Source organism: Sarcophilus harrisii, chromosome 3, assembly GCF_902635505.1.
Source record: "Sarcophilus harrisii chromosome 3, mSarHar1.11, whole genome shotgun sequence".
Lineage (NCBI taxonomy): Eukaryota > Metazoa > Chordata > Mammalia > Dasyuromorphia > Dasyuridae > Sarcophilus > Sarcophilus harrisii.
In genome coordinates, this window is record NC_045428.1 from 608,177,803 (window position 1) to 608,204,289 (window position 26,487).

Below are 26,487 nucleotides of genomic sequence, written 5' to 3' on the forward strand. Positions count from 1 at the left end.
AAATTCAATCTCAGGCACCACCTCGCTCTGCGCCCCTGGGAGTGTGGTTTTTTGGTCAGTTTTCCTATAGACTGAAGGTAATAATTGTATCCACTTCCCAGGTTGTTGTGAGCATCAAAGGACATAATACCTTTAAAATCCTTGGCACACAGTAAGCACCATATGCTTGTTAACTACTATCATTGTCACTATGATTTTTATTCTCTCCACCTCAACTCTATTTTCATATACTTCCCTTCCCTTCTCTCTTTATATACAAATGTCTGTTGAACATGATGCATTTCCATGAAAAAAACCAAAAAAAAAAAAAAAAACCACTTTCCTTTGCCTGGATTAGCTAAGAAGAAGTTTCATAAGCTGCTGTTTATTCTCAAACCATCTCCAAATTTTTATGCTGGATTTAAAACTTGACAGCTTCTCTTTGTATATCCAGAGCTCAATGCAAAGAACAGAACAGGTGGTTAATCAATGTGTATTGATTGATTGACTTTACTCAGGGCTGATCATATGGCCTAACCCCACCTCAATCCTTGCATGCTGGTCCCTCTGAGGGGCCAAATCTATGTTTCTGTTTCTCTTTCCTGTTCCCTCTCACCTATGAACAAATCCCATAGTAAAGATAACAAGGACCTAGGCCTCCTGGTCTTGTTATGGAATAACCAGGAGTCTTTCACTCCCATATCCCTATCCTAAGGGAAGCTGTCAGTTATGTAGTGAGTAACTGGATTTAAGTGAGGGAAGATGCCCCAGGTCGTCAGCCTCACTTTCCCCCACAAAGCCATCTGGGTCCAGTGGCCAGTTATAGATCAGGATTACTGCAAATGGCTCTGGATGCAGGGGGAGACCTGGGCCTTCTTAAGGTAAGGTCTCCAACAGGTCTCCTGTGACTAAGGCTCCCCCATCCAGTGAATAAAGCTAGGGAGCAATGGAGGCTAAGGATTTCCTCCCTCACCTGGGCTAAAAAAAAATCTCAATAAATAAAAAGGAATGAATGAAGACTCTGGGAAAAACCTCAGAGTTTCTGGCCAAAGTAGAAATGATTGAGATTTACACTGTCTAAGTCAATGAAGACCCAAACAAAGACCAAATGGATTTATAAAGGGATCTATGGGAAGTCAATGAGAATCAGACCAATTTTGATTTAAGGTGTGTTCCTTAAGAAAGGAATCAGGGCAGCTAGGTAGGACAGTGGATAGAGTACCACACCGGAAGTCAAGAGGACACAAGTTCAAATCTGTCCTCAGACATACTTCCTAGCTGTGTGTCCCTGGGCAAGTCACTTGACCACAATTGCCTCAGAAAAAAAAAGAAAAAAGAAAGAAAAGAAAGCAAGAATGAAATCTATCCAGGAATAGTTCAGTGGTGAAGAAAGGAGGGAAATGCTTTTAAGAGCATCTGTAGATAGGGGGATATGACATTGTAGGTGGACAGTGGGAAGGAAGGAAAGAAGAAAAGAAAGAAGGAAACAGGCAAGGAAGGAAGAAAACAGGGAGAGAGAGCAAAGGGAGGAAGGAAAGGAAGCACACAGGAAAGGAGACTTCCAACTGATCAATTCCAGCTTGTGGCCAGCTTTCCTCAGAGGTTGTTGCTTGGCCTATGTATCTTTGCTTAACTGTAGTCAGTGTGGGGTAGTTGGCAGAGGATGAAAGGGGAGGAAATAATAAAGTAAAAGTGTACAGGAGAGAACAAAAGAACATCTCCAGGAAAGCAAGAAGTAATGGACGGTTCTGAATACAATATCTTTCATATATGGTTTATGGAAATTTATTATTATAGATTTTGAATCCTCCCTTATGTTCTGCTGAACATAAAACATTTTAAAAAATTGTTCTTTTTTTCTTTTTCTATTTCGTTTTTAGTTTTAAATAAATATCCAATGGACCTGGCCATCCTCAACAACGAGATCAACCAAATCATTTCCAATGGAGCAGCAATGAACTGAACCAGCTATGCCCAGAGAAAGAACTCTGGGTGATGACTAAAAACCATTACACTGAATTCCCAATCCCTCTATTTATGCCCACCTGCATTTTTGATTTCCTTCACAAGCTAATTGTACAATATTTCAGAGTCTGATTCTTTTTGTACAGCAAAATAACGTTTTGGTCATGTATACTTATTGTGTATCTAATTTATATTTTAATGTACTTAACATCTACTGGTCATCCTGCCATCTGGGGGAGGGGGTGGGGGGTAAGAGGTGAAAAATTGGAACAAGAGGTTTGACGATTGTTAATGCTGTAAAGTTACTCATGCATATATCCTGTAAATAAAAGGCTATTAAAAAAAATACCTATCTTAAAAAATAAATAAATAAATAAATATCCAAAAAGGAAAAAAAAATGCTTTTTGGCTTAAGGAAGGCATAAGAAAAGTCATATTAGACAGCCTGAGGGCTCTTTCTTTGGTTGTCGATTGCTGGATGGCGCCAAATTTCCAACAAAGACTTCCACTAGGATCATTGATTCTTCATTAGAAGAGAACTGAAAGGCCATGAAGTCCAACCCCGTCATTTTGTAGATGAAGAGACTGAGGTTAACAGGTTCAGTGAGGTGCTCAGGATCTCACTAACACAAAAGTCTGAAAAGGGATTCCAAGCCAGTTACCCTGTCCTCAGGTCCATCATATGAAGAACCCTCCTGGGACAACAGCCTGCACCCCAGCTTACAACTCACCAGGACAGGAGTTCCTCAGGCCTTCTCTCTCCACATGGGAGATGAAATCTTCTCTGGGAACTGGAACTCCTGGCAGGGGGAAGGTAGTGGGTGTGAGCCTTGAAACTCGTCATTTATTCCTCATTGGAACAGGGTGAGGGGTGTGAGGCCCACTGGGTAGTTCCAAGGACACCTCAAAGATGGTTTTTGCTGCCTCCTTCCCAGCAGGATGGCCACAGCCCACAGCCTCCATTTTCTGGACATTAGAGGCAGCTGAGAGCATATAGAAGGGAGCACTGGGCATGCAGTCAGGAAACCCTGAGTTCAAATTTCGGTTTAGACAAATCCTGGCTACGTGACTCTAAGGAATTTCATCTGTTTGTTTTAGCCTTCAGATCTGTAAAATAGGGATAAATATGGAGCCCCAAACAAAGGGTTTTGGTGGGGATCAAGGGCAATAATGTGCATAAAGGATGCTCTGAGCACAAGGCCTGGATCCCACCAAATGTATGGAAGGAACTCCTCCCTTCCCTTTCTTCCCCTGTATCTGTACAAGCCTTTGGGGGATGTATGAAGGAGGAACAGGAGCCCACATGCTGTGGGGGGGATTTATCACTTACACCAGAAGTACTGAAGTAAAAATTTGTTTATTTATTTATTTATTTTTACCAAAAAGAGCATTGCAAAGACAAGATGGTTCCCGCCAAGAGGAAGGGGGTTCCTTCTCCTATCCCATGTTCAATGACAAGGGGCAGGATTGCTTTTCAGAAGGTTTGCAGACAAAACTACCAGATTCCCATCCTACAATGTAAAGACCAGTCATAAAAGAACCAGGCAGCAGGAGGGCTTTGTGTCTCAGGGACAGGAGGCAGCCCTTGGGCCTTTCTGAGAAGTGATAAAAGCCTGAAACTCTGCACCCCAGGGAGGCGATGGTGACACTCCTTTTGATGGCAGTTCCAGATTCCAAAGGTAGTGCTCCTTACCCAGGGAGAGCAAGTTTTCGGCATTCTCTAGCATGACCTCCTTGTGCAGCTCTTTCTGATCCGGGTCCAACAGGCCCCACTCCTCTGGGCTGAAGTCCACAGCCACATCCTTGAAGGTCACCAACTCCTAGAACACCAACACCCAGAGGACTTAAGAGTTGAAGCAAGCTTCATAACTGACCTAATCCAATGCTCCTCAATGTACAGAAGGGACCTGAAGCATGGAAGAGGGATCTGCCCAAAGGTGACAGCCCTTACAGGATTCAGAGCCAGCACTGAAACCAAAGTCCCCCAAAGACCAGTGCAATAGAGAGAAACACATTTTATATTTTGTGTTGGAATAAAATTGAGAAATGTCTTACTAAGAAATGGTACTTCCTGAGGAATCAGGAAAGTTATGGGTTCTATCAGAGAGAGATGAGGATTTTTGGAGGTGAAATCAGCCAGTGCTATGTTAAGAAAATGGCATGAAGTGTTTGTGTGAAGCTACCAAGTATTATGTGTTATAGAGCTAAAACAGTTCCATGATCACTGAGCAGAAAAAAGGATCTTGTGAATTTTCCAAAAGCCAGAAATTAAGTCTTATCCAGATGAAAACACTATCCTTCCCCCCCAATAGTATTTTATTTTTCCAAATGCAAGTACAGTTAGTTTTCAACATTCATTTTCATAAGATTTTGTGTTCCAAATTTCCAAGTCACACACTTTTTAATGGATCGAGCCCAATTTACAAAAGCAAACTGAAGCAGAGAGACACAATTTACCCAAAGGTCACATCCTGGATGAGAACACTTGGAAGTACAGTCATGCAAAGGCCTCCCACCTACACTGTACACAGCTGGTGTGGACACAGCTGCTGACATGTTGTCTTCCATGTTAGAACGGAAGCTTCTTGAGGGCAAAGACTGATTTTTCCTTCTTTGCATCTCCCCCATATTTGCACAGAGCCTCTTCCCTTTCTAAATGCCTGTTGCTTTGACCCAAGCAATGGTAAAGGAGGAGAAAGGAGAAGTATGAGCTGAATATGATGGAGTTATTCTAGAAGTGCCTAATTGCAGTCATGGGTCTTGTCAGGGACTTTCCTCCTGGGAAATGCCATGTATGCCATGTCAGCTGGTGGGGTGGGCCCAGGAGGCACAAGGGGCTCGGGCTCTGAGGCAGGAGGTTGTGTCTTACAGGTGTTTCCTTGAGAAGGCGAGGGGTGTGTCCTCTTGCTAGAACTTTTCTGAGGAGGCAGCACTAACTGCACGTGTCTCCCTTCTGTGGATTCCCATACACAGTGCTGAGTGGCTATGCACTGGGTATTCAAGGGGAGAGTAAATATAAATGGCCAGCTTCGAGTCCATAGGAAGAAGGATGGGGAGAGAAGTAGAGAGAGGCAGAGATGTAGAGAGATTCAGACACGCAGAAACAGAGACGCAGAGACATACATCCACCTGCTCTTGCTTCCTGCTAAGCCCTGCTGAGATTGCAATAAAGAAACATGGGCTGGTCTCCACGTCTATCCGGGGAAGATGGGTATGTATGGCCCTGGCAGTCAGTAGCCTCGGTAGGAGGTAGCAGGAGATAAAATAAAATGGAAGAAAAGAAAACCCACCAGGAAGCAAAGAAATGCTGGACACTCCTGATCCATTTGTAACATTCATTATGTAGGTTTGTTTTTTCATATCTGCTCTTATGTTCTGCTGGTTCCCTGAAAATTTTTTTCTTCTCTTATTTTGTAATTAAGGTTAAAACAAATTATCCTAGGGACTGCTCGATGGCACAGTGGTTAGAGCACTGGCCCTGAAGTCAGGAGAACCTGAGTTCTAATCCTACCTCAGACACTTAACACTTCCTAGCTTTGTGACCCTGGGCAAAGTCATTTAACCCCAATTGCCTCAGGTTAAAAAAATTATAATAATAACCAGGAAAATCGGTAAAGAGAAGGAATTCAGAGAGATTTGGGAAGCTCTGTGTGACAAAACTCTGTGTGACATGAGGTAGTAGTTGCTGAGCAGCAGCAGGAGAACAATTTCTGCTCTGCTCCCAGCCAGGGAAAGGACAAGAGCTGGGGAAGCTTCCAGGGTTCTGCTCCAGACAACACTCAGGATCAAGGGTTTCCAGGAAAGTCAATAGCTACACGAGGGACCTTGGCCACCGGACAGAGGTCTTGGAAGGTGTGTGTGTGTGTGTGTACCTGTGTGTGTGTTTGTCTAGTAGGTAGATGGTGCTAGACCAAAGCAAAAGCATGATACCCACAGGACAGACACTAATGAGTGATGTGGAAACCTTAGTCAGGGACCTATATTCAGGGAAAATTTAAACAAACATGTGGGGTCAGCAAGTGGGGGAAGGGACTTAGTGCTCAAGATGCCAAAGGGACAGTGAATCAGTCCAAAACATAGCAGAGAGGAGGGCAGTGATGTTATTGCTACATTCACTTTCCTGCCCATTTTTGTAAAGGATTAGAGAGATGGCCGGCCAGCCTCACAGACCATCCTGCAGATCTGTGGAAATGGCCTCTTGGGCTGATATTACCCACATCTGTGGGCAGAATACACTTACTTGGGGTGAGGGTCTGCGGTTCTCAGGGGCCATTCCCTCAGGCTCCAGGCTCCCTGCTTGGGCCAGGCCTGGGTCCTCTGCAGGCTGTTGGGCGGGGATGATTATAACTGCACAGATGTTGTTTCCTTCTTTTCCTGGACAGGGAGCAAGCCTACAGGAAATTACAGAGCGTGAGGTTCCAGAGGAGTTACTAAGCCCTTTGCCCTGCCCTTTGGGTCCAGACCCCAAACAACAGAGAGGCAACCCCCATTGAGTGATTAAAGTTGGAGAAGAAATAAAGCCAAGAATGTTCTTTTATCCAGTCAAAAACAACAAGGCTGGGAGGGAAAAGTCCCCAGAGTTACTGGCCATAGGGACAGTGAGGAGTTTACAAGATAGAAGGGACAGGGAATAAGATGACTGGGGTGGGATGGTATAAAATTGAAGATGAGCTCACCTTCTCTTGATGCAGGTGTAGTTCCTTTAAGAACTGATTTATTCCTTTCCATCTGATTCCCATCCCCTCCTAATTGATGCATTATCAGCCCAGGACCTTTTGATTCACAAATCCCGGCCCCTTTGAATTACAATAGAAGATCTGGTCCTGTCCCAGCCCCACCCAGATCTGAGCCAACTTGGGATACTGTCCACAGGCTCTTCCAGCTGAATCTTTCATTATAAAAGAGTTAAGTTGGAGTCCTCTCTTTGCAGAGGTTCCAAACATGCCAGCCTTATGCCTGACATACCAGGATCCTCTGTCCACTGGAATCCTGTTTCCGGTGTCTCTTTATCCTTACCTATTTCCTTAACTATACTTTAACCTTACTTCATAACCTCATAATAAATCTCTTTTATCAATCTAGCTTTTCGGGCCAATAAATTCTTTTATTGGGGACTCTCGCACCGCTTCTAGACCGCATTTAACTCCATATCCTTGTGCCGAATCCAAAGGGGTTGCAGGAGAGCGCTATTTGACTCCCTGTACCCCAAATCTGCCACTAGATCTCAATTAAATCCCAATTTCATTTAGGTACCCCATATCTAGACCTCATAACGCTTACTCCTACTCTTCTGACACCTTCCTCTCCCCCACTTTCCTACAGATCCAAGAGCAGGAGGGATTTAAGGCCCCAGATGTGATGAAAGTATGTAGAACATCAATGTCCCCTAAGGCAGAAACCTCCCTAGCAGTGATATTTGTTTCTCCCAGTATCCCTTCTCCCCAACAGACATATTATCTAGAAAATGAACTGACTGAGGGATAAAGTAAGGAGGTAAGGGCTCTGGGAGGCAATCTAGTCTGGGATTCAGCTCCCAGGACTTATGGTGGGGGAAGTGATAGAGACCTGGAAAGCCTGGGTAAAAAGGAAGAAATTTAAGTATCCAGAAGTGATTTAGGTGGGTAGTTGAATCAGGAAAAACAGGATGGCTGAGTCCTGAAATCTAAGCAGAAGATGGGGGAAGGTTCTCAGGACTCTTGGATAGAGTTTAGGCTTAGAATCCTGAAAGGGAATGTGCAAACAGTGAGCCACATGGCTGGAAAGGAGCCCAAGATGTGCAGGTCCAGAGAAGTTGGCCAGGAAACAGCTTCAGTTCCTGCAACCAAGGAGGGTTTCCGGGGACAGAAAGGAAGAGCCCATGGAACCTCATAAGAAATCCGAAGGCACAAAATCAATTCACCAAATAGGAGTTGGAGTCAAGGCTAGGATACCCAGATCCACAAGGGGGGCTGAAAGTGGGACTTTTGGGTTACTATGGGGAATCACTTGGATAATAAATGATACTATGTGAAGGTTAGGTATTAATGCTGTGATTTACAGGGAGAAAACTTTGGATCACAAGGTTTGGCAATGGTGAATATTGAAAACTATCTTTGCCTGAATTTACAAAAATAAAAAAATACTACCAGTAAAAAAATCTGGATTGAGTTTTGACCTAAAGCTACCTAAAATAGGAGACAAAATTAGAAGCAAAAGAAAGTTCCACTTTCCCTTCATAAAACTCAAAGACCTTTCATAGGAAAATCAACCAGAAGGACTTTGGGGAGAAACCAGAACTTTTACATTTCAATTAATTGTCTTACATGTTCACTGTAAGACATCTGAAATCAGAAAACTGGTTCAAGATGTCCAGAAGACAGTTTGGAACAGAAGGGCATGAGGTTGATTGACCTCAATTATTTTTATATGGAATATTACTTTTTCCCCAATTACATGTAAAGACAATTTTGAAAATTTTCAAAAAAAAATTTAGGGGCAACTAGGTGACACAGTGGAAAGAGCACCAACCCTGAAGTCAGGAGGACCTGAGTTCAAATATGGTTTCAGACACTTAACACTTCCTAGCTGTATGACGCTGTGTAAGTCACAACCCCATATGCCTAAGCAAAAAAAAAAAAAAAAAAAAAAAAAAAAAGCATCTTCACTCTTTCCATTGATCTTTGCTTGAATTTTGTTTTCATTCTCAGGTTTTTTCTTTCTTTCTTTCTATACTCAGTTTTTAATTGTGCAGCAAGATAACTATACACATATTTATAAATATGTATATATAGATATTGGATTTAACATATATTTTAACATATTTAATATGTATTGGACTACCTGCCTTCTAGGGGAGAGCTGAGGGGAAGGACAGAAAAACTTGGAACAGAAAGTTTTGCAAGGGTCAATGCTGAAAAATGAGTACCCAAGGATACCCATTACCCATGCATATGTTTCATAATAAAAAGTTTCATTAAAATTTTAAAAGAAAAGAAAAACTAGGAGAGAATTTGAAACATCTCATTAGAAAAACTGGAGAACAGATCAAGGAGAGACAATATAACAATTCTGAGACTACCTAAAAGCTACAATTTTAAAAAGAATCTGGATACAATATTTCAAGAAATTATGAAAGAAAATTGCTCTGAAGTTCTAGAACAAGATGGTAAAGGGGGAAAGAAAAAATCGACTGTTCACCAACTGAAAGAGATCAGAGAAGGGAAACTTACATGAATATCCTAGCAAAGTTTCAAAATTCCCAGATTAAGGAGAAAATATTGCAATCTAAGCAGAAAACAAGACAATAAAATACTGCAGTAATATTCAGGATTTCACAAAACCCAGTAGTTTCTGCTCTGAAAGACCATTGGTCTGATTACATTAAATTTCATAGAACAAAAGAATTGCAGTTGCATCCAGAATAATTTACCCAGAAAGTTGAATATAATCTGGAATGAATAGAAAAAATGGACCTTTGATAAACTGAAAAGCTTTCAAGTATTTGTAATAAAAAGGTTGAACTCAATGGAAAATTTAATATAAAAGATCCAGAAAAACAGAACATTAAAGACTATTTTTAAGGCATTCCTTAAAACCAACTATTTAATTATAGATGTGAAAATGTTGTCAGTATAACTGTGAGTAGTTTAAAAGATTGAGGCTGCGTCTTATATGATAGGGTAGGAAAAGGTGAAAGGGAACAATTATAAAAATTGGGCAAGAGGAAGAACTAGAACTGAGAAAGTAGGTGGGGAAGAGGGTGGGGAGCTGGTAATATAGTAACTTTACTCTCTGAATTTGTCAGGAAACAATGTATAAATCCAGAAGGATGTAGAGGCCTTTTGAATATATAGAGGTGAGGAAACTGGAGGATGGGGTAGGGGAGGCACTTTTAGCTGGATGGGATGGGGAGTGGGAGAGTGGGAGAGAAGATCAAGTGACAGGGATAGATTAAAATCAGGCTTGAGAAAGAGAATGGTGAGTAAATATAATATGGAAGGACAATCACTTGTTTGGATGGGAAGTTTAAAGTGGCTCTTTGTGATACCAAACACCTGGAAATTGCAGTGATCCCCCTTCATTCCATATTTATTTTAAATTTAAAATTCCATGATTAGAAATTAGAGAGAACTGGTCTTGCAGTGCTAAGAATCCTGAGACTGGACTCAAGAAAGGTTGATTTCAAATCCATCCTCATATTCTTACTAGCTGTGTGTCCTAGGGCACATTACTTCATACATGTATGCCTCAGTTTCCCCAATTATGAACAGGGAAAATGATAGGACCAAACTCACAGGTATGATATGGGGCTCAAATGAGAAAATATTTATATACTTAGTACAGTACCTGCCACATAGTAAGTATGTATAGATTATCCCTTTCCCTTCTTTTCCCACTAACTGTGCGGGATTTGAGGGAAAAAGGAAGGAAGTATAAGGAAAAATTTCTTATACCAGGCAGCATTAGGAACAAGGAGGGCCAATTTATGCTTGATAACAAGAAGACCTTCCTAAAGTCTAGACCTATCCCAATAAGGAAGGGGTTGCCTTGAGAGGTGGAGGGTTCCCTTCACTGCACAACTTCAAGAAAAGGCTGCAGGGGCAGTTTTCAGAGCCTTAATAGGCTCTGGTTAGAAGTTAGACTAGATGTCACGTCTAAGATTAGGTCCTGTTAAGAAATTCTTTAATGCTGTATTGCTTTTTGAGCATTGCAGAAACGAGACACTGACCAAGATCTAACACTCTATACTGAGATAAGGTCAGAATGAGTTCTTGATTCAGATGTAGTGGACGATACTATAAACAAATTAGGAGAACAAGGATAGTCTGCCTCTCAGATCTGGGGAGAAGAAAGCCATTACTGGCCAAAGAAGAACTAGAGAATATTAACACATACAAAATGGATAAATTTGATTACATTGAATTAAAAAGGTCTTGCACAAACTAAAGGGTACCAGTGCTGGCCAGACATTATGTTAGGCTGTGGCTGTGGACAAGGTGGGAAAGTGCAGTACTTAAGGAGCAAAAACATTTCCCGGACAGCAGTTGAGGGACCTTACATGTGCCTTAGGTGAGAATTGCTGCTGAGGTTGAGCCCCTGGACAGAATTCAGAACATAACAGTAAAGAGGAGCTGAGGGTTACCCAGCATGACCCAGAGCTCAGAAAGCAAACTTTACTGTAATAATCATAATTATTATAAGCTGCTAAAAATAAAATAAAACCAAATGAAAATTCAGGATGAATAAGCAAAGGAAAAAGAAATTCACAATAGCTATCATGGTTAATATCCAGAAAATAGTGAGGTTAAAAAACAAGTCATTCCTGTCCCAAAGGGTAACATCAAAGGTACACAACAAGCCCAAAAGGAATTCCTGCAAGAACATAAAAAGAAATTAAAAAATCAAATAAGAAATCAAGGAAATATTAGGAGGGGAAATGAAAGCAATCCAAGAAATTATGAAAAGAAAGTTAATCAATTTGAAAGAACTTTTAAAAAGTTCTTGAAAAACAGAATTGAAAAAGAGGAATTGAGTGACATTATGGGACACCAAAAAATAATTAAACTAGAAACATAGAAGAGAATCTAAAATATCTCAGCTTTTCTAACTGGAGAACAGATCGAGGAAAGATAATATAAGAATAGTTGGACTACCTAAAAGTTATTATTTAAAAAACAATCTGGATACAGTATTTCAAGAAATTATGAAAGAAAATTGCCCTGAAGTTCTAGAACAAGCAGGCAAAAGGGGAAAGAAAAAATCTACTGTTCAGCAACTGAAGAGATCACCCAAGGAAACTTTACAAGAATATCCTAGCAAAATTTCCCAATTCCCAGGTTAAGGAGAAAATACTGCAAACCAACCAGAAAAGAAGACAGACTCCAAAACTGCAGAAATAGTCAGGATTTTACCAAACCAGCAGCTTGAACTGTAAAAGACCATATCTTTTATTACATTAAGTTTCAAAGAACAAAAGACCTGAAGTTGCATCCTAAATAATTTATCCAGAAATCTGGAATAGAACATGGCATGAGGGGGGAAATAGACATATGAGAAACTGAAAAGCTTTCATGTATTTGTAAAAAAAAGACCAGGACTCAATGGAAAATTTAATATAAAAGATCCAGAAAAAAGGAAAACATTAAAGACCAATTCCAAGGCGCTCATTAAGGCCAATTATTTACTTATATATGAGAAAATGTCATCGGTATAAAGTGTAGATAGTTTCAAAGGTTGGGACTAAAATGTGTATGATGGGGCAGGAAAGTGTAAAAGGAAACAATTACAAAAATTAGGCAAGAGAAACAACTAATACTAATAATAGAAGAAGAATAAAAGAAGAATAATAGAAGAACTAATAAAAAAGGGGAGAAGGGGGTGGAGAGTTGGTTGTTGGGGTTCTCAGCTGGTGCAGACCTGCTGACACCAGCGGAAGTCTGAGTACTTACCCACACTTATCTATGACCCTTGGAGGTCTCTGCATCTGCCAGAGTAGACAGACACCAGGTAGGCAGTTGGAGAAGCTTATTGCTTGGTTACATAGCTTTCTCTCTCCCCCTCTCTCCCTCTGCTGTCCCGGACTTACACCCCTCTCACTTGCTCTTGCCCATGTGCCCACGTCCAGGTATTGTGTATAGCTCGTGTATCCAGGTGCCCAGCTCCGGAGCCGGTGGGGGCGTCTCCATCTGGTGAGTGCTCCATGCCTGTGCTGACATATCTATAGGGTGTGGCCGGGCTCTGTAATCAGCCAGGCAGAACATACACCCAAGGCCTCAACATCCTTTCCCAAGAGTGAGCTGACCCAGATCCAACCAGCCACAGACCACAAGGGTCAGAGAGCACAAGACTAGTTTTTGCTCAGACTTGTGGTTTACGCAGAGGGGGCATAGTGTGCAAGGTACACAGTGAAGGGTTAGAGGGAGGGGGGGATGAGGTGAAGTTTCAGGACTTTAAGAGAGGGGGCAGGAAAGCAGGAGGAAAGGAGAGCCCAGGTAAGATCTGGGAGACAGAAATTCTGACACAGCTCAGGGTAAGGAGATCAGAGACACTGCAGGGGCAGAAGGCTTCAGGGGGGGACACAGATCCCGGGAAAGCAGCATGACTGTGTCCTGAGGTCTTCCTAGGAGCTGGGTTGTCTGGGACCCTCTAGTAGAGCTTAGGCTTAGCGACCCTAAAGGGAGCCTGGACACAAGGAGCCATGGCCTGGGGTTTGATCGGGCAGCAGCCCAAGAGCCTGGGGGATAGGAGGGGAGACAGGCAGAGCCAGGCAGGAGTTTTGGGGGCCCGCGTCCAGAGTGGGTCTCAGGGCAGGCAGAACTCTTGAATCTCTCAGGGCCCTAAGTCGGAAGGCAGAAGCACCACGTTTCTAACCAGGATCCAGGAACAAGGCAGGACTCCTGGGTCCTTATGGGCAAAGTCTGAAATTGGGAAAATGTGAATCGGTGATAAATCCGGGGACTGTAACTTCCGACGTTTGGGAAGTACTGGGGTGGGAAAAGAAGGGATGGGGAAGGGGGAGCTGGAAAGCGAGGGCTTGTCCAATAGCCGAATCTGGTAGAGCAGCAGGTTGCTGGTGCTGCTGAAGGTCAGATGATCCCCCATTAGCAAAGACAACGGCAACTAGCAAAAGCTCAGAGGTGGGCAGGGAGGTGGGGGTAGAAATGTCGGGAGGTTGACGGACCTACCTGGGACCTGCACCTACAGAGCTGCCTTGCAAGAGGCAGAGAGATCTCAAGTCTAGAAGTCCCAGTTTCCAGCCAGCTCACTGGAGGAGATTGCTCCTGGATACAAGAGTTCCCACCTTAACCAGACCCTGAGACTTCCAAAAATGAGCTGTCTCCTTCAATCACAACCAAGACCAGGATGTCAGACACTGAAATGCCTCCCCGCCCCAAACCCCGCCCTCCATCGTGTGAAATGTCCTGGAGAGCCCAACGTCTGCCCTGGGCTCCTCCCAGGCCTCTAAACTCCACCCCAAGGGCTCATATTCCACATGGATCACCACCCACCAGGCAGTTCTGCTCTGAGATGTCCTCCTCCCCCCAGGCTGCCTCCTTTTCCCACTCACATTCGCAGATTTGGGGCTCACTCCTTCCTCTCTGGAGCTGACAGGGTGGCAGGATAAATCCTGGGCAGCAGCCAGACAGAAAGTAGTGGGTCCCATATTTGAGGTCCTGACTGCAACTTGGGAACATCGGGGATTCTATTTACCTTCAAGTGTTAATGCAGATTAGATTGAATTTTCTCCTAATCTAAAGTGGAATGAGGGCTCCCTTAAAGAAAGACTTGTCGTCCCATTATAACCATAGGGATGTTTGAGCCTCTACAGGGAGATCATTAAAAATTTGACGTTGAGGTCATATGATTAGGAGCTGTAGGAATAAACATTCAGCACAACTGGATCAGAATGACTCCATTCTACTGTGAAGGCAGTAAAATATCCACAGGGTCAAACAGTCAGAAGGATGAAGTGATTTTTCTAAAGAAGAGATTTCAGAACTGCATTGATGTCGTTTCACTGGGAATTTTTCTTCATGTTTTAAAATGAAAACCTTATTTATATTATTATATTTCTAATCTTATATTGGGATTTGGGGAAACCACAGTATAAAAAATGCTAATCTAGAAAATGATCCTGAAAGTATGATATGATTGCAGATTTAGAAAATTCACTAAAATTTTGATCTGGTAGAGGCAAGAGCTGAAATAGAAAAAACCAGAACTTTTAGGAAGTTTTACATTAATAGAGTTCAAAACCAGGAGCAAGATAACAACAGTTTAGCGCTCAGCTTGAAGCAGTATCCAAATACAACACACAGGTTACTGAAAAGGTAGATCTCAGAAAATCCCTTGTTTCATTGTCTGGATCGCCTTTTCTCTGCCCCCCAAAGGGCTCTGGGATCAGTGCAAACCAGCACATCCTGATTAAGCAACAGATCTGGTCTGAAAGCTTCAAACAAATCTAGTCTCTATGATACACAAGGCAAAGGTCAAACATGGCAACCTTATTTTTCTAAAGCTTCTAAATTTATTTCAAGGAAAATGTCCACAAGGGTATCAGGAACACTGAAAGGTTCCTGTTAGAGTCAGACTGGCTCAGAATGGTCTCCCAAGATTCTGAGGTTGGGCTTCCCATCAACCTCCCAGAAATGAGGCAGGTCCAAAGTGGGGACTTTCCAGGCTTTCCAGGGGGAGGAGAAGATGCTGGAACCTAAACTGGGTATTCAGCAAGAAATGCATTCAACAGAAGCAGCAATTTTGGAGTTCTGATCCCAGGAGCAGAGTGAGGTTTCAGATTCAGCATCCAAACCAGCCTAATGCCTGTCAGTGGCAGGAAGCTAGAGCACTTTCATACAAAAAAGGACCCTGAAATTCTCTCAGTCTGGACCAATATAGTTTTCTAGCTGGCTTAAAGAGACTAAATAGATCAATATTCTTTGAAAACACACATGGGAGAAATCCAAGAAGTATAAACAGAAGTCAGATTTCCCACTTATGGGGAAGAGGAGAATGAATGAGATCATCTACAGAACCATGAAAGAACCCTAGTAAGAGGTTTTTCTTTTTTTTTCTTTTTGATATCCTGGGAAATTTCAAAACTCATTATCCCTAGAAAGAGCAACAAGAATATCCTGACATTTCCTCCAGATATGGGAGAGTCAAGTCTTAGGTCAGAAAGGAGCCTGAAAGAATAAGTAGACAATAAGTAATAGCACCTCAAATGTTATGTTGGGGACACAGTAAACTTGAAGAAGAGATTAACTCGAAACACACTAAGTTTGCCTATACATGGACATGCTGTCAAATTTCTTCAAGCTATCATTATTACAGAGAAGTATGAAAGAAAGGTGAGAGCTGAGTTGTGTATGATGGAGTGATTCTAAAAAACAAAGCTAGCCAGGAATGGGTAAAATGGAGCAACGCCTCATAAATTTGGGTGTTAAAGAAGGAACTGACACAGAGTCTGCAGGTGGATATGTTTTGAATATTGGAACCTCCTCTCCTCAGAAGTGAAGAGAAACAGCCTGGAAATCTAAAGGTGTGTTCTGAGCTTCTAGAGAGGTTGAAAACTGGGAAAGGATGAGCAGGACTTTTAGAAAGGGTGGGGGAGAAAATAAGGGAAGAACTCCTAGGGGAACAAGAGGGAAAGATAAGGTAACAGAGATAGGGTAAAAAGAAAGGCAGAGGACAAGAGTGAGTAACAATAAGATGGAGGGAAGCTTCACAAAGTGTAATTATAAAAAAAATGAAATCAATCAATCATTGTTTAATTTGATTTAAAAACTATAGAGAAGAAAACCAAATCACTAGAATCCAAAATGAAAAGGGTACATATATCACTATGATGAAATCAAAGCAATCATAAGGAATATTTTGCCTAACTTTATGTCAACAAATTTAATATTTTAAATGAAATGGAAGAATATTTACAAAACTGTAAATTACCTAGATTAGAAGAGGAAATACAATGTCTAAATAGAGGTATATTAGAATAAAAGAAATTGAACAAAACATAAATGAGTTCCTAAGAAAAAAGAACCAGGACCAGATGGATTTATAACTTGTCACCCCTCCATAAAAAGATGGCACCCTGCAAGTGACTCAGATCTATACCTGTTCTCAGCAGAAAGTAGTTTCAAAAGATGAAATCGCCCCCACTGCTCCAGAGGACTTTGAGCCACATTTGTTTAAAGAGGGGGAACTGGAACTGATTGCTGAATGGACACCAAATTATCCAGTCTCTGCTTGGGTCTCCTCTTACAATGTATTTGGAACTTAGAGTGTGGTGTTCTCTTCTTTTGTATAATATATGATGGTTCTCTGGGAGCAGGTTTAGCTTTCTTAGAGGCCTCAGCTTTCCTTGGTTCCAAGAGTGCCCGTTGTTAATCTTTTGCCTCTAGCTCAACTCCAAATGTCTCCAGCCAGCACCAAGGTGAAAGTTGTTATGAATCTGTCTTGCCTCGGAGAGATGGCTTCTGGATCTCAATCTCCCAGAGTGCTCTTTGGCCCTAAGAGCTTCTTGCTTATATGAGCTCTCTAAAGGTGTGAAAACCAGCATTGTTTCTATCAGTTCCACTTAGTACCTTGTTTCAAATTCTGGCCCATAACATCTCCTTGTAAGATCATATCAATCATACTGAACCATGCTAAATTAGATAATTATTGTCTCTATCAATTCTAATGACTTAACAGCTTGTAAGGATTCTAACATTAGAGGGGCACCAAATTTTCACATCCCAGATATGGGATTCCATGATGTTTTCAAGACCCTCAGAGATATACTGTACAGCATGTTTAAAAATAACCACAGGCATTTCTAATTGCATTTACTGTTTTAAGGAGAATCTGGAGAGCCTGAAGGCAGGAGTGCCAGGAAAAGAAAGCCAGATGGTATTCCAGGAAGAAGTCTCCCTTGACCTAGGAGAATAGTTAGAAAAGACAGGTATCCTTGAGAAGTCAAGACAAGGATCTCAGTCCTTGTACCTGTGAGAGGAGTAGGAGAAAGTTAGTAAACCCCTTCTGAAGAATATAGAACATTTCCCCATCCCACCCCATAGCCTATGAGGCTTGGGAACTAGAATAGTCATAAGTGTCTCCTCTGAGACAATGTAATTCAGGGTGGTTATTGTCTTTAGCTTTCAAAGAGGATCAAAATAACATCACTATGTTAGAGGGAAGTTCATGTATCCATTTGCAGCTGATCATACCAATATGAGCTCAGAAGGCTCTACCATGGGTCGGATACAAATGGGTGCCATGAAGATTTGGAGTAGCTTCTCTAACTTTGCTTATCTCAGATTTCTTCTGAACTAATTCACTTCTGCTTTGCTCTAAGAGCAGAGCACCCTCCCTAAGAAGGGTACGTATGCCATGGTGGGTGATCCTGTGCCAGTGTCTCCCATGCCATACAATAAATTCTAAAGTTCTTCAGAGAGACCTTGAGCATGTCTCTGTACTGCTTTTTCTGACCACCTTGTGGCCAGATGACTTGCCCTCTATGAGTCTTTCTGGCAAGCAAACATTTGGCATCCAAACAATGTGGTCAGCCCATTGGACTTCTGCTCTCTGCAATAGAATTTGAGTGTGTGACAATTTAGTTCAAGAAAGAACCTTAGTGTTTGGTACTTTTTCCTGCCAGGAGATCTTCAAAATCTTTCAAAGAAAATTTATATTCAATTTCCCAGAGTGGCACTGGTCGACTGTCCAGGTGTCCCAGGCATACAACCATGAGGTTAGGACAAAGGCTTTGTAGTTTCTGTTTAGTAGTCAGTCTAATACTTCTCCTGTCCCCCACTTTCCTTTGGAGCCTCACAACCTATCTCTGGCAATCCATGTGTCAACCTCATTATCATTGTGACCTCCCTAGAAAGTATACTGCCAACATAAGTGAACTCATCCACACCATTCAGAACGTCTCCATTTGCTGTAACCAAGGTTCTACAGATGGCTGGTGTGGTGCTGGCTGATGGAGGACCTATGTTTTCTTAGTGATAATTGTTGGGCCAAAATCAGCAGGAGCAGCAGAAAATTGATCCATCCTTTGTTGCATTTCAGGTTGAGAGGCTGCACTGAGAGCACAATCATCTGCAAACAAAAAATCAGGCACAAATACTCCCTTTACTTTTGACTTGTAGCCTTTTCAAGTAGAAGAATTTACCATCAGTGTGGTAGGAGACTTGGATGCTCTGTTTGTGCTCCTTGGAGGGGTTTGAAAATGTCAGGCTAAAAAGCCTGGAGCAGCCTTGTTTGGCTCCACTGGTGACTGGGAAAGCTAGAGAGCATTGTCCATTGTCCAGAACGGAAAGCATGCCATATTGAGGAACAATACTGATGAACTTCTCTGGACATTTAAATTTTGACATAATTTTCCATGAGCCCTTGTGACTGAAAATATTAAGTTCCTTAGGTATACATCTGAAGTTGTGTGTCCAGAAGTAATGAGGGACCACAGAACATTGTAGACTAATCAGCCAGAGGGGTGATAGCATGAATAGAACACCACAAGAGACTCCTCCATTTGAAACAATTCCATCAAATCATTATTTCTTTAACTGTTTATAAGCTGTTCATTTTCCAATTCCATTTTCCTCTTCTGTATAACTTGCTTTTCATTGGGCAACAATAATAAAAAGAAAACCCATATTCCAATGCCCTTCACTTTCTTACCTCATAATTTTTGGTAAGCTTTCTCACGCTCCTTGTAACAAGGCCATTTGTCCCAAAGTGAATCATTAGAAATAGTGAGCATCCAGTTTGATAAATCTTGGGAAGTTCTTGGTTGTTACTTGACTATGTGCCTCATTAAGATAAAAATCTCTTCTGTGGTTTTGAGCTTAAGAAATAACTGCCTCTGTATGCCTGAGAAAGGATTCATGAGCTAAAATTATTCTTCCTTCTGTCTCTGACTCTTACAGCATGATTCATTACCTGATGATTTCTCTGGAGGAGAGAGATTTGGGTGACAGAATGAAAGGAGCCTCAAGTGGAAGAAAACAAGCACTTATTAAGCACCCACTAAACTTGCTTGCAACTATACCAAGTGCTTTACTGATATTATCTCACTTTATTCTACAACAACCCTGAAAGGTAGGTGCTATTATTATCCCATTTTAACTTGAGGAAACTAAGATAAGCAGTGACTTTCTAAGGGTCACACAGCTACTAAGTATATTTGAGGGCACATTTGAGTTCAGGACTTCCTGATTTCCCAGTAGACTATCTCCTATATCAACAGCTGTCTCTATGGGAAAAGGATAATGGTCCCACTCAAGTACATTTCCATGGAACGTTGTGCAAAGGGTTGTAAAGTGTGCATACCCTTTGATGGAGTAAAACCATTTCTAAGTCTGAATCTCAAAAGACAGAAAAGGAAAAGGATCTAAATGTACAGAAATATTCCAACAGCTCTTTTGTCATGGAAAAGAATCAGAAGTTGAGAGTATGCCCATCAATTGGAGAATTCCTGAACAAATTGTGGCATATTATGTATGGTATTGGGATATTATTGGGTTATAAAGAATGATGAGTGATATTTCAAAAAGATCTAGAAAGACTAATCTGACCTAATAGAAAGTGACCATAATTAGGAAAACATTGTATACAATAAAAACAATATTGTACAATGAAAACTATGGATGACTTAACTATTCTCAGCAACACAATGATCCAGGACAATCCCAAAGGATTAATGATGGAAAATGTTATACACCTCCAGAAAAAGAGTTAATGTTTTCTGAATACAGACTGAAGCATACTATTTTTTACTTCCTTCCTTCCCTCCCTCCCTTTCTCTCTCCTTCCCTTCCTTCCTTCCTTTCTTTTTCTTTGAGTCTTCTTACAAAAAATTACTACTATGGAAATATTTTACATAATTGCACTCATAATAACTTGTATTATTAATTATTAATCATCTGAAGGTGAGGAAGGGAGAGAAGGAAGGAGAGATCAATTTGAAACTCGAACTGTTTTTAATATTCAAAAATATTGTTTTTACATGTAATTGGAGTCAAAAATATAATGTATTTTAAAAAGAACATTTCCATGGGAAAAGAGACATATGTCTATAGTATATGACACTGGTGCTATAAGTTTTTACTTGGTATGCTATAGCACAGAATAATATCAATAAATATTAGAAGAACCACAATCACATTCTTTATAGACTGTAATGTGGTAAAACATGGAAGATAACACATACAAAAAACATGAACCTAGATAGAAATTGAATATTAACACCCTGAATGATAACTAAGAGCATAGAAACAATAACTATGTATAAGATAACAATCATACATCTTACCTGAATTTCCCAGATGAAGTTAAACCATTCCTTACACAAAAAATGCCACTTTGAAAACATGCATTAAGAAAATGGAAAAAGATGGGATTGGTGAACTTAAAATACAATTATACATATATTGGATTACTTTCTATCTAGGGGAGAGAGTGGAGGGGGGGGCAAGGAGGGAATTAGAACACAAAGTTTTTCAAGAGTAAACAATGAAAAATTATTCTTGCATATGTTTTAAAAATAAAAAGCTTCAATTAAAAAAAAATCACCTCCTAAAAAATTTACAGTAATAAAATTAGCAAGACCAAAATAAATGCACCAAAATTAAAAACCAAAAAGACATCTTGAAAATTTAAGAAGGTATAATTGAAAAATGAGAAAGGAGACTACTGAATTGAATTACTTCTTACACTCTTGACTTTGTTATCAGCTTCAGCTGCCTTCTCACTTTTAAATATCCTTATGCCCTCATAATCCCCATCTTCCATTAGTGAATTCCTTCCAGAACCTTCATTCTCTTTTTTATATTTTTGAAGGTATTCTTCTATTCCTCTTCTGTTTTCAAGTTTACTAGGATAGGCCTGTGTATAATTTGTTCTAATTATCCTTTTTTTCTGTTCATTTTGCTGGGATTTCACCTCATTTCCTATTTTATTAATTTAATTTTCTGTTCTTAGTTTTAATCAGATTAGCGAAACTTTTATCAATTGTGTTATTCTTTTCAAAAACCAAATTTTAGTCTCATTTTTCAATTTCTGGAAAGGATTTCCAATTTATCCACTTTCCCTCTATTTTTTATAACTCTTTTTTGTGCTTATTTTAGATTTATTTGTTCATTTTCTAATTTTAAAAGTGCATATTCAGTTCATTGTTCTCTTTTTATATTTTGTTAATGTATGATTGTAAGCATATTAGTTCTCCCCTGAGGACTGATTTAACTGCATCCCCAAAATTTTGCTATGTTGTTTTATCAGGAACACTTGGTTTTTCATCATTGTTAATTATTTTTCTGATTTGTTCTTTGATCCACTCATAATTTAAAATTTCATTGCTAAGTTTTCTTTTAGATCTTTATCTGTTGTTTTTCATCCCTGAAATAATTTCTATTCTGAATATATGATGATCTATAAAGTATGTAATAGGTACTTTGGTCTTCTTACATTTCTTCGCAATATCCCTATGTCCTAGTGTATGGTCAGTTTTATGCAAGTTTCATATGGTACAGAACATGTACTTTCTTTTGCAGTACTATTTAGAAGATTCCAAAAGTTTTTTTTAACCCTAGTTTCTCTAGAAATTGGTTCAATTCCACATCTTCCCTTTTATTTATCTTTCTGATCGACTTATTCAAATCTGGTTGGTTGTTGTCCATTCCCAAATTGGAACAAAATGACATTATTATGTTGGGGTCAAGGTACAGTGTGATGATCACGTTAGTACCCTGGATACTTTAGAATCAGCCAGAGTCAGGATCAGCAAAAGTCCTTGATTTTTATTCTTTTTGGACATGAACAGAATGGTGATAAGAAGTGAGAGGAATCCCAACAGGAATAGCTACAGGAATCCCCCAGGAGTGAGTCTGACTTTCTCACTCCATCCTCTAACTCCTGCCTCAATCTCTCTATACACCTAACAGCTCAAACCTGCACAGAATAGTGGGCAGGGCCATTCTTTCTCTAAGCATATGCTAATAGAGTATTGTCCAATTGGTAATTAGCCTTAAGTGCTCTGAGCTCAATGCACCAGCCCATTATAGTACAGTGTGTCCAACTTTGGCTGATCAAACCAATACAAGCTCAGAAGACTGAGAATGTTCAGCACAAATAGTCCATATGAACATTTGGAGGGGAAAGGCCTCTAAATTTGTACATCTCACATTTTTTTGAGCTCCTCCAATTCTGATTTGCTCATAGAGTACAATGGCTTCTTTGTCATAAACTTTCCATGTTCACCAGTCTTATGTCAGTATCTCTTATGTCTAATAATTGATTTTAAAGTTTTACAAAGAGACCTTGAGACTGTCCCTGTACTGAAGAGCCCCAAAACTCTCTTTCACTCAGACTTTGGGGGAAATCTTGGGAAACTCCCTCAGAGAAGGTCTCCCCTGAGAGACCCACCCCAGGGAATCAAGATAAAGTGGTTTCATTCTTTTATCTGGGTGGGACTAGTTAAATCCTGGACTATTTCTATTTAGCCCAAGCTGGAGACCTAGATTTCTATTCAATGCTAATGAGTTGGAGATTAGTCTAGGGACACTCATTCAATTGGAAGATTCTCTATTCTGATTCAAAATCAAATTGCTCCCAGTACCCACCAAGAGCTACCCATATAACAAACTTTCTTCAGTTCAATTCCTTGCAGAGGGCCAAAAGCAGGAAACATGTCAAGGAACCTCTCTCTCTTCTTGGCATAGCTGTGATCCTCTGCCTGCTGAAAAGCCATTCTCTTTATCTCTCTCACCTATTTTCCTAACTTTACCTTTTTATCGAGATTTCTCTGCTCACTTTTTACTTCTCTCTGGGGATCCTGCCACTAAGGAAGTCAGCCTGCAAAAGACGACTTCTCAGTTCTAATAATAAACTTCTTTTGCCAGTTTAACTTTTCAGGTTTGTAAATTCATTTACTAAGGACATTCACCAAACAGAAGGGGGTTCCCACAAATCCCCGCCCTGTGCTGAACCTCATCATCTGTATGACTTCTTTTGATCTCTGAGTGAGTGCTTCCCTTCTGTGAGTTCTCCTTCAAACAGTCTTTTAAGTAAATATGTGCATGGCATTCAAACGGCATGGACCTTCTATCATAGTTGTGATCTTTCCAGTAGAATTTGAACACTTGACAATCCAGTTTGAGAAATTATCCAGTACCTTATCTTACCAGGTGATGTTCAGAATCTCCCTCAGGATTTTTTTTTTTAATCCAATCTAATATTCTTTTTCATTTTATTGGATTGTTTGATCCATTAACATTTCAAGTTCTAAGAGTTAAGTTTATATTTTCCTTTAACTGTCCCTTAATTGGGGGAAGAAAGTATCAACTTTTTATTTCCCTCTCTTCTCTTGTAAAAACAGTATTAAATTCTTTTGGTTACTTTTATCTTTTTTCTAGGGTAGCCTGTTCCCAGTGACTCTCTTCCTGTCACTTCAGATTCTTTTTCTCATTTGGTAGCCTTTTGTCATTTAGAGTTTAGTCTCTAGTACCTCTCTCCTATTTTTATCTTGTTATATATTTCTTCTCCTCCTTTTCTTCTCTTAGTTAAATAGATTTCCTATTCTTCTTTTTCTATTCCACTGGTCCAGTTCATTCATTTATTATTAGTTTTTGGTTTTTGCATGGTCTCTCACTCTCACCATCTTTTCTCTCTCTTTTCTATTTAACCTACATTCTCATTTCTGATTCATCACTCCTATTATTCATCTCTTTTCTTTATATTCTTGATACAATTAAAGCTTCTAAAGTATCTATTCAATTCTCTACCCTCTAGACACTTTCTTTCCCTGCTATGTAGTTTCCTTTTCCATTGGGTCTCACTCTCAGAACAATATCAGATATCATAAGAGGACATTACCCCCTGGGAGGGCTCTTTTTACACCTCTGATCAAGAACCTCTTCTATTGCCCTTTCTACATTTTCCTGAAAATGTCCTCCCTGTGTCCATGCTCTCCCACTCTTCCTGGTGTCAGTTATTCCCAAAGATTCCAACTCCCCCTTCCAGAATGAGAATATTTTTCAGGTACCAAATACCCCAGAATGTTTCCACTTTAAGATTAAAGCTCACTTCCCTTTACCTCTTGGAGAATTTATCAGTGGAATCCTCTCCACATCCAAAGTAAGGTCTCCTTCCTTCCTCCCTTTCTAATCTTTTCTCCTCACCCCACAATTCCTCCCTGTACGGTCTTTGCTTTCTGAGAAATCACTCACATTGTGTTCCCCTCCCTGCTAGCCCTTGATTTGATTTGGGCATATCATTCACCTCTCTATCTTGTTCTTTTCCTTCCCTTTTATACACTCTCCCAAATTGGGATGTAGTGCCACAAAAGATGTATTCACCTATAGACAGATTTTCACCAAATTCTGTCAGGATGCCCCTGTCAAGCTTTTCACTGTCACTCCAACCAGAGTTCTATTTTTACCCTATCCCCTTAAACACATTTAGAAGGAAGTCTCTTCCTGATTTTTCTGTTGTCACTCTGTTGCTGCTGCTGTCTTTGCCTGCTTCCCTTATTGGCTCCTCTTACATTTCTTTTGTTTGAGTTATTCAAAATACAAATAACCTCTTTAGTTCTGGTTTTCTTTTCATACTTTTTTTTTTCAAGAGAAGAGATTTACAGCAAGGAGTCTTATTAGAAATGCTTACCATACACTAACAAAAACGATGGATTCAGAATGCAGAATTTGCACATGGCCAGTATCTGAATTCATTTTACTTGACTAAACATATTTGGTAGAAATTGGCCATTAACTAATGGAAAGGAAACATGAGGAAGAGAAATTTTAAATAAATTTTGGGAAAAGAGAAGTATTTCATTATCTTAAATGATGAATAGTTATTATATTAGATTTAGAGATTTAAGAGAGTGAGAACATGGAAGATTTGAAAATTTTAGTTTTCCTCCTCCCTCTTCTCATTCTCATACAAAGAAATATATCCATACATAAATTTCATTAATTGTCCACCCATCATGTTAAATGTAACACTTAGCATTTATTAATTCTCCACTGTTTTTAATAGCTGTTTCAAAGGGAATTGCAATGGAAATCACTGGACTCTAGAAGTCTACATTCTAACATTCCCACAGAAAACTAAAGCTGGTATTGTTAGAGACTGTAAACCCTTTGAACTCTGATTCAAGAAGATCGGAGTTGTAGGGATGTGTATTTAAATAATTCATGAACTGCTTAGAAAAGAATAAACAACATGCAAACTTCCATGCCAACTTGTGCCTTCTTGAGCAGTAGATTGAGAGCTTTGTTACAAATATCAATGTGGAGAATTGTAAAGACCAGAAAAAGATTCACCTAACAGAATCTATTTAGAGAGAGTGGGGGTTGGGGAGCCTATAAAGGAATGATCACGAATATCAATTTCTATTCTTCTTTACATCTCTCTGATTTTGGTTGTAGTTCTTATCATCAAGATACCACTATGATGAAATCTAAAAACTTAATCTTGAGTGTTGCCTTCTTCTCCCAGACAGGAATTGGGGTTCCAGGGAATTCCTTTGTTATTTGTCTCTTCATCCTTCTGTTTCTCAGTGGACATAGGATACGATGTATAAATTCCATTGTTACTCAAGTGGCTTTGGCTAACTGCCTGGGACTTCTCTCAAAAGGCATCCCTCAGACAATGACAGCTTTGGGATTGATGAATTTCCTGGATGAAATTGGCTGTAAAATTGTTTTCTATCTTCACAGAGCAGCTCAGAATCATTCACTCAACACAACTGCCTTCTGAGTTGCTTTCAGGCCATCACCATCAGCCCCAATAACTCCACTTGGGCAGATCGTAAAGCCAGAGCCCCCAAATACCTCATTTCCTCTGGTCTCTTCTGTTGGATCCCCACCTACTTTTAAATGTTTATATTCTTTGGGAATTAAAGGTGCAAGGCACACACAAACAGGACTGAGATACAACATTATGGATATTGCATTCATATCATTCTACATCTCAAGCCTCCCTATTTGTTAAGATCGTGTATTTTAAGATCAGCACGAGACAGGAATTCAGGTTAGGGAAAATCGTCAGTCTTTATTCTCAGTGAAGAAGGATCGGGTG

The 26,487-nt window shown here is 40.2% G+C and overlaps 1 protein-coding gene across 1 annotated transcript; it reads right to left on the bottom strand.

Moving 5' to 3' along the window:
* Positions 1–3,319: 3,319 nt before the first annotated feature.
* LOC116422954 (putative KRAB domain-containing protein ZNF788) lies at positions 3,320–13,781 on the bottom strand. The gene is made up of 3 exons (XM_031963539.1): positions 13,608–13,781; positions 6,185–6,335; positions 3,320–3,764 (listed from the first exon to the last, which is right to left on the bottom strand). The coding sequence occupies exons 2-3, from the start codon at positions 6,215–6,217 to the stop codon at positions 3,510–3,512; spliced, it is 288 nt and encodes a 95-aa protein (XP_031819399.1). The 5' UTR covers positions 6,218–6,335; positions 13,608–13,781; the 3' UTR covers positions 3,320–3,509.
* Between the last annotated feature and the right edge of the window lie 12,706 nt (positions 13,782–26,487).